Source organism: Augochlora pura, chromosome 2 (genome assembly GCF_028453695.1).
Source record: "Augochlora pura isolate Apur16 chromosome 2, APUR_v2.2.1, whole genome shotgun sequence".
In the NCBI taxonomy this organism is placed as follows: Eukaryota; Metazoa; Arthropoda; class Insecta; order Hymenoptera; family Halictidae; genus Augochlora; species Augochlora pura.
Window position 1 is genome coordinate 3,662,846 of NC_135773.1, and position 9,220 is coordinate 3,672,065.

General features: G+C 44.5%; 1 protein-coding gene across 1 annotated transcript; it reads right to left on the minus strand.

The window, feature by feature from the left end:
- Positions 1-206: 206 nt before the first annotated feature.
- On the minus strand, positions 207-6,857 carry LOC144473084 (uncharacterized). The gene is made up of 4 exons (XM_078186648.1): positions 6,695-6,857; positions 4,514-5,553; positions 1,781-3,287; positions 207-1,236 (listed from the first exon to the last, which is right to left on the minus strand). The coding sequence occupies exons 1-4, from the start codon at positions 6,855-6,857 to the stop codon at positions 296-298; spliced, it is 3,651 nt and encodes a 1,216-aa protein (XP_078042774.1). The 3' UTR covers positions 207-295.
- Positions 6,858-9,220: the final 2,363 nt, after the last annotated feature.

The following is a 9,220-nucleotide window of genomic DNA, read 5'->3' on the forward strand; positions in this document are numbered from 1 at the left end:
CGTAATCGATTTTCTAAAATCATAATATCTGGTTTACTTTTCTCGCATTTTATGGGACATCCTGCAAAATTGGATTCAGAAAGTTTACGCTGTAAAATAGGTTTCTGGGTCTTCCGAAAACGCCCAGCGTACGACGAGACGTTTCGACGGTGCAGTCACAAAATTCCAAGTTACAACTGAAGAAGAATTTCATTCCGCACAGGAAAAGGAAACGCGACAATTGTAATAAATTCGCCTGTTCTTATCTCGGCATTTTTTCTATTTAACTTCCAATGTTACATTTTACTGCCAAATGCTAATAAATTCGTGATATTCGTTCGACTAAAACGTTTGGTTCTTCTTGTTCCGCAGAATAGTCGTGTACAACTGTTACCTGTTCGCTTTCAGCTGCCGCATTGTCATCGGAAAAGGCGTTACAGTCAGCGGTAACGCCGTTTTCAGCATCAATCGTCAACGAAACCTCCCTCCTGTCTACCTTACTATCTTTCTTAGTATTAGGTCGATTGTCTGATAAAGAACAAAATTTCTCGCTAGATCTCAAACGACGGTCGGATCGTTTCGGTTTCGCAGACATTTTAATTCGCCTCAAAGACACTAATGGACGCGCCAGCTCAGTATTTCGAGGATCTTTTAATCGACTTCTAATTACGAAGCACCTGCGAACTCTCGACGGCTGCGCCAACCTCATCCCCGACAATTTTCGTAATTGCTCGCTAGCCGATCCACCTATTAGGACGTAACTTTTGTCTCCCACGCCTCTAATTATCGTGTGCCTTATTTTACGTACTCTGTACAGTTCGCCATCGACGGGAACGTAACTTTCCGACGTGTTGGTCGGCGTCCCGCGATCGATGTCCGTCGGAAGTAAAATCCAACCATCTTTTCGTGTAATCACTGTTTTATTCGGTTCCGCGTTGCTTTGCCGCAAGGTAATAGCGCCGTTGGCAGTCCATAATTTACCGAGGTACAGGTTTGAGAAGATAGTCTGTAAGTTCGGCGCATTGTCTACCAGCCAGCCGAATCGATCTCCAATCATCGAGCGAATTGCGGAAGCGACGCTGTTCTCGGATTTCGTGTCTTGGGGACCGGAAGTGATTCCATTGTAGCCGATCTTCGAGGAATCCGGCACAGCACCATTCTGAGGCGAAAGACATTGCCAGGACCTCGTCGTCCTCGTGTTTGACTTCGCTCGCGTCAATGGCGGAAAGCGTTTGTACTTTTCGATGACTTCTTGGCCTGTAATTGAGCATTATTAGTTTGATATGTATAAGAAAAGAATAAAATCTAAGGAAAAGAACCGACGAGTGTTTGAATGTAGAAGATGAAAATAGACTCTTTGTTTCAATCAGAGGTAAATTGTAGCCGATACGATTAATTTGTCGTGATGAAAGTACGATAAAGAGATAAGTAGATAAGATTAGCACAGAGCAAAACCCTGATTGATTGAGACATTTTTCTTTACCTTGTTTCAAATCTACCTAATCAGCCTACGTGTCTTATTAATTGATAAATGCTTCAATATTGTATTTACTTTCGTAAATGAATCGCTGCTTCTTAAAACGTTTCAAAATTGATAAAATAGCGATTTCGGAATATCTAATATCTTTCGAGGTACTTAGAATTGTGAATTTCTAGAATGGTTTAATAATTATAGTATTTAGACATTTTGGGGACTGGAGAAATTGCAATCACCACAGCTCGGAAAACTGTTTCAAGAGCAAACGAGAATATCGGTTAATCTGATCGTAGAAATTTCGATAAGAACACGCGCTGCACTTACTATGCGATCCATCGCCTTCCGTAGGCATCGACTGCCTTCGAGTCGGCTCTTCCAAACGCGAGTTTAATCCACTCTCACGCTTCCTTTCATCGTTCATATCGCATACCTTCGGGGAACTGATCTCTTCTGCATGGAGGCACGCATAATTCTCATTGTTCGCATTCCCTTGGTTGTCGACCCGCGATGCCTCGTTTGCAGAGTTCCCCACGCCCACCAACATTGAATCGGTCAACTTGTTTATCGTCATACATCTGGCCAAGTCGCCGGCACTTCTGTTGTACACGATACCAGTCATCATTGCGACCACTTGGACATTTTCCGTTTTCGATGTATTCCCTAAGTTATCTTCGTCAGATTTATCCGAACCGGCTTTTCCATCGTTTGTGGCACTTTCTTGGAGGCTCGTTCTTGATTTTTTAGTGAAATCGCTTATGTCAGACATTTTAGCAGCCTTGATCACGCGCACATTCGCGTATCCTTTCTTTTGAGTCTTAACACACTTCTTCGTCCTTTTTCTTTTTGGAATCATAGGATCGTGGTAGACCGTCTGTTCTTCCTCGTCGCTTCCTCCAAATTCCTCCTTACTATCTTCAGTTATTTCGGACACATCCTGTGCTACCTCATCTACTTTCGACGCTCCTCTATCATCGCTTTCAGTTTTTCTAATCTCGACTAATTTCAACGATTCTTCGGCTTCTATTTCTTTAATTTCCCGCGTGTCATCCTGTTCTAAAGTCTCTAAAACTTCACTCGGTCTCCGGCACCCATCATCTCCGACATCCGAGTGGCCAACCTCAGCCTCGAATCGAGCCTCGACGACCGTGATCCTTCCTTTAATCTTGACGCTAGCATCCCGATCATTCACCGGTCGGAGTTTTTTTTTATCCTCATCAAGACTATCCTCCGATGAGGACGTCTCGCAGATGCAGGATTGGCGGCTGCATCGTCGACCGACCGATTGGTCTTTCGTCTCACATTGGGCGGTTCCTTCGCCGGTTCCCGTGTCATTGCAGGCTGGCGTTTCTTCGGACGTGCTGGTCCCTTTGGTTTGGTCTTCCGGCTTCGTCGACTGGGGTTGCCCTCGGTGGGGCTGTTCTTGGTGGGGCTCTCCTTGGTAAGGTTTGATGTACAGTCTCCTAGGATTGCGAGCGGACGGCGAGAAGGGATCCGGGGAATCTGGGGCGACGCATGGTTCGAACAGCTTGGCCGGGGCGTAGCCGTAGGTGCACCGGGATTCCGAGAATTGACGTATGATCTGCGAGGTGAGGGTCGGCCCCGGCACGGTTGTGTTCCTACGGTTGTCGAACTCGGCCTCCACCTGTCGAATCTTCGCCTGGACGTTGTGCAGACGCGACTCGGCGATCACCCGCTGGGAATTGTACGGGGCAAAGTTTGCGTTCACCCTTTCGTCGCACTCCTTTTGCCTGAGGGCGGCCAGCAGTTGTCGCAGCTCCGCGTTCGACTTCAGCGCTAGCACCGCGGGGTCTATCGGTCCGCTGGTTTCTACCTGGTAGGATGTTCAGTTGGTTAGTAAATTGTTATTTAATCTACAAGCAAGTAAATATTGTTCAACGCGTGCTGGCTGCGTTATTTAAAGCTCTGTTCAACTCTTTGGGCTGGGTTAAAAAAATGTCCCAGCTTTTGCTTAGCTTTCTAACTGATCCTCCAACAGACTCAAGATAAAACTCTTTCCCTCGTCTCCCCCACTTCATTCGTCAAACTACCAAAAGCACCAACAAAATCGATACAGCAACGATCGAAGGTGGATTCTTTAAATATCGCTTTTTCCCCTTTTCTCTTTCAGATAACATTGATCTTGCGCAAAGAGTAACTAGCCCCGAGTGAAATGTAAATGTAGACGCGCGTAAACGTCGCGGCTCTCACACCTGCAGCTTAGGCGAACAACGTGTTTTGATAATAACCACCCCAGCTCCCGCTCAGCTCCCCCGTTCGCGCTCGAAATTGCTGGATAGATGTCTCGGAGACACGGCGCACTCGACGACAGAAAATTGTTATCTTAATTGTGTTTCCAGCTTAATGATGTTCGTAGGATGCGTGAGACACGTGGAGGAGGATAGCTGAGCGAACAAACAAGACGCTTCTGATGGAAAATAAATATCGTGAAAAGTTGGGAGAGTCGATTGGGGAAGGATAACAAGATGAAACGAATGTTACAGCTGTCGGACACACACGTTCAAGAATTGTGTCTAGTTTTAATCCGTTTGATTGTCAAACAAGAACTTGCGATTGCAGATGATAAATCTAGGAACTAAGCTGTTCAAGCTATATCGTCAAACAGAACGATTTTTCTCGCGAAACTGTATTTGATTTCCAGCGTCATTTTGGAAAAATGAGGATAAAATGTGAACAAAATTGCAGCTATTTTAGTCTTGCCATATTTCGGTATGCGATAGCATTTAATTCGGAAAACTGTGTAACTATAAGTACCGTGGCTTTACCGAGGCTTAATTGTTATCAGATAACGTAGTGCTATAAAGTAGGATTCATTGTTGAAGTATGACTTAAATTCGAGCAACGTGAAGCAAAGTTACAGTGCCCAATCCACTGTTCAAGCAATGTTCCAACTTTTAAACCGAAATAAGCGTTTCTGATAAATATTTATCAAACGAATGCGACCTTATAAAATTGCTTAAACATTTGTACATACTTTTCGGAGAAGTTCCATTAACTTTTCGCTATAGTATAATCCCGGAGCGAAATCAATTTGCTCACCTCAAACCCGTAGCCCTGGCACTCCATGACCTTCCTGTTCACCGAGTTCTCCACCTGCGCCTTGAGGACGTTCACCTTCGCCTGGATCAGCATCAGCAGCGGTATAATACTCGCCGGCACGTTGGTGGTCACGTGCAAGTTAATCAACGCATTGACTTGATGACAGATCCTGGACTCGACCAGCAGCTGATCCTTGGTCAGCAAACCGATCGCCTTCAGCGCCTTCTCCATGATCTCCTCCATAGTATTGGTGATGTTGGATCCAGGTACTTTCCTAAGAATCATTCGAGTGGCCGCGCACGATACAATCCCTGGCAGAGCTAAAAATTGGGAGGCCAGACTCTGCAGGCCGATGGCGGCCGGACAGTTTCTCTTCGAGCACACGGTGTCGTCGTTGGTCACCGTGCAACGGTGCTCGTCGGAATCGCCGGCATTCCAGAAAGGGTTCGCCAGGTAATTCCTCGGATCCTGGGATTCCAGCTGGTGACGACAACACCCGCAACTCGGCGACTTCTGTTTGCCGCGAGTCGGACCTGTAAACGGCTCGTAGAGCGGCAACGGGATAGGATAGGGGACGAACGAGGGTGGACAGTAGATTGACGGCGGGTAATTGAAGCCTGTCGACGGTCCGGTCGGCGGCGACACGCCTCCTTGATTCGACGGATACACCGGTGGGGGTTGCTGTTGGTGACTCGCCGACTGATGACAACCGCTCGGCAAAATGAATATGGGGGCTGTGTTGCTCACAGCGCTGCGGATCTGCTCGACGATGCTCGGAGGCAACTGTCCGCACATCGCCTGAGTTTGCGCCACAGGTGGATTTGCCTGCGTTGGACCGATCACCGGGAAGAGGTTCCTCGGCGGCACTGGGTTCGGGGTGAACTGCTGCTGGTTGTACGGCTGGCTCGGGATGAACTGCTGTTGGTTGTACGGCTGGCTCGGGATGAACTGCTGCTGGTTGTACGTCTGGCTCGGGATGAACTGCTGGTTTGCGAAGATCGTGTCCGTTTGATGGAGCTGGTAGAACGGCTTGTAGGTTTCTAGGAGGTAGAGATTGGACGATACTGATGAGTATTTCATTTATTTCATTTATTTCATTTTAGAGACTGTTGTTAGAAAGAGATAGTTTAATCTTGTAGTTATCGACGGGATGGACAATCAATGATTTTGTCATACATCACGAAATTAAAGAGACTGCTGCTTTGAGAAGATAATTAGACTTTGTAGGGCTGATACTTTAGATATTTAAGAGAGATGCTACTTTAGACATTGACGAGGGATGAATCCTAATGCGAATCACATATGAGCAATTGAATAAGCTGCTGCTATGAAGAGATTATTTAACTCTATATCTGGGTGGTAGATAGTGAACGATACCGATGTATTCGAAAAATTGAAAAGGCTGATACTATAAAGAGACAGTGGAACTATTTAGCTACCTAGGAAGAAAACATTGAATCATACTGATATGTGTCATGTCTGAGCAATCGAGCATATCGCTGTTACAAGGTAGCAGTTTAACTTTGTCGTTATCTAGCAAGTAAATACTAAATGATACTGACATATAACACGTTTGAATAACTGTAGTTGAATGAAATAGTTGATAATCCATTCAATAGACTCAATAAATTTAATATTTGCCGTATTTTCGTTATTTAACGATCCGCAAACATTTTAAAATTAATCCAGCGTATCAAATCTCTAGAATAGACATTCTGCAAAAATAATCATTATATAGACATTCAGAAAAAATATCGACTTTTATTTTTATCAAAGAATCAGATTCGTAGAATCAAAATATAAACGTTCAAATTAACGTTTCAAAATTAACATTTTCATCAAATTTGATTTGAAAAGAAGCGTGGATTTTAATAGAAAGATTCAATCCTACGCTCGTGATTTTATTGAAATGACATGTGCGAAACAATCTGTTCCACCTTGGTTAAGAATTGTAAAACACGACGCCGGGGCGATGATGTCAAAGCAAAGGAAGCATAGTAGTTCAACGCGGCCATTAATCTCCACATTTTTCAGGCCGCTTACGTTTTACGCGCTGCGGACGCTCTCTCTAAAGGCGACCCGCAACATTTAAGCTGACAAAAGCATGTTCACTTTGTGATATAAGATTTCTTATCCGGGGTTGGAAATGTTGTCAGTTCCCGTGTAACACTGTGCAAATACCTGGCGGATTCGCCGTGAAAGCGGCGGGGCTAGTTTGCATTTGTTGAGTGACTGTTTGCGGTTGGTGGAACGGCTGTAAGTTGTTCTGACTTGTCTGCACCGGTATGCTCTGCGCCGGCATAATCTGTGTGACTAAGGGCACGTTATACGGTAAATTAATCATCGATGAGACAGGTTAGGTTTCCCCGGTTCTGTCCTTTTGTTCCGGAGGTGTTCGCGGCCGTTTCCGTGTCACGTTCGATTCCGCGTCGTTGTATAGGTTTCGCCGGCAAGCTGCGTGTGGTCCTGTCACTTGGAATTTCGAATTACGGTGTGCCTGGTGGGATTGTCGAATTTCGGGGGATCCGGTTCGCCGGGGGGGCGGGTGCGCGGGAGACCTGTTGGTGAATTCCCCTCGGTCGCCGCCTGAAGTTGCCTCGATCCCGCGAAATAATAGTTACGCGAACTTTTTCCGAATGAAATTGTTCCCAATTAGTTCCAGTTGTTGCGTGGGCACACGCGGACGATCGTAGCGGTCGATTCCTTCGAAATGTGGGACGAAATCGGCTGTGACTTGAGAACTTGCTTATTGCCAAATACAGTGGAACATGCTATATTTATTTACGTAATTCTTTAATTTCAATAAATGTTACCCCGCGATTACAATGTTCTCCTGGGGGTATTACACATCTAATAGATTCCAAAACTAAAATTACATAGCAATTATTCGCTCCAAAATAACTTTTCTTTCATTTCAGTATCAATTCAAAATAAGTCATCATGACCTAATAGAAAAATTATTTTGTCTTGGAAATATATGGTAATTAAAATGGACCTTCACGATTCAGACTAATGTCTCACACGTCAATCTATTTCATTCTTATTTTAGTTATTAGTGATGTGACCTTCCATCTGTTGTTCGCATTTTGTGCCTTGTAAATTCTGGATTACGCTATCACAATTTTGAAACTGCGTCACGAAGGCAGTATCAGTATCGATTTCTAGATAATCGCACTTAGATTTAATTCACAACGATGTCAATTAGATTGAAATCTATTTTCTCCTTCGCGAGAACTTCATCGCTTGACTTTTTCCTGTTCACATCTAGAGATATATGTCTTTAAAATGTGCCAAATGAGACACGATTTGTCGATTTAACACCTGGAGCTACCAAACCAGTGAAAACATCATGGTTCCTGATATTTCTTTTTACGGTCGTTGAATTTAGAAAAATCATCAGAAATTTATTTATTCCATTAGAGCGTGCTGTAAGAGAAATTGCACCATGCTCGAATAAATCCAATTTTGTCATTATTACGAGGCAATTACATTAGCCGCGTTTATGGCGCGGGTAGTTCCGATGTTAAAGTACAAAGCAGAAATGGCCGTGGCGCGTACAATAAACATTCGTTAAATATATAAATACTCGAAAAGCTTCTCCGTTGTTTTACGAATAATATCGTTGCACGGATCGGCGACCTTGCGAACAAAAAAAAAACAAATGGCGAGCGTAAATAAATTTACATCGTGGGTCACGCGAGCAGCGATAACGGCGAACGGTGTTCCAACTCTCTACCCTAATTCATTCCGGGCATTAGAATTAAAATCACTTCGCCGTGGTAAACAGCGACGGAACGGGGACAAAGACCTTTTTGAGTCCGCTTCGTACCGTAATGCCCCCCCCCCCCCCTCCCCCTACCCATGAAACTCGACGACGAGTCGCGCGCGTCCTAGAAGATTTCCTTATTATTATAATTGCTGCGTCCTCGGCTGTACCATCATTATCTAATTTTCCATCTTTGCCTCGCAGCTCGCCCGGCATCGATCTTGACTCGGTGATTTACTTAATTAATTAAACGAAACAGCGCTGCCCTGACACGTAGGGCACTCTCGGCTCGCGGAATTTAATTAAGTTTTATAACAATGGTGTTTTTATGTCGAACACATTTACGTCCGGGCGCCCCGTTTCCCCTTGTGCCCGAGCATCTTTACGGCGTTCTCAATGACGGGTTATCATTTAATCGTTTCCGCTAACCACCGCCGCGGAATTTATAAATTTGTTTGACAATTTCGTTGCTACAAATATATCAGTTATAATTTAATTACAATCAACGAGCGCGACGAAATCAGAATGACTAGAATTATTCTGTCGCGAAAGCAATTCACTGCTTACTGAAATTAATTAATTGCTAATACCAGCGGACTTTTGTTATAAGCGGCTATTAAAAATACAGCAATGTCGACGTGGAAAAAGAATCGACGGACGGAAAAGCAAGGATTATCTTTCTGCGCTTGAATACAAGGGCTCTCGCGTGCACGGGAAAATTTTTTTGAGTCGGCGCGAGCGCGATAAAGCATTTTAGGGCTTAACATTTTATCTCCAAGTGGATGAATCATCTCTGATGGTGTAACAGTGTGAATGGCGCGGGGAAGTCTTCGTTGCGATGCAGGCGCTCTGGGACAAACATTTTAATGAAGAATGATGGATTTTCTACATTTACTTAATGCTCGTCGTCCTATCAACTGTCCGGTTATATGACGAACGTT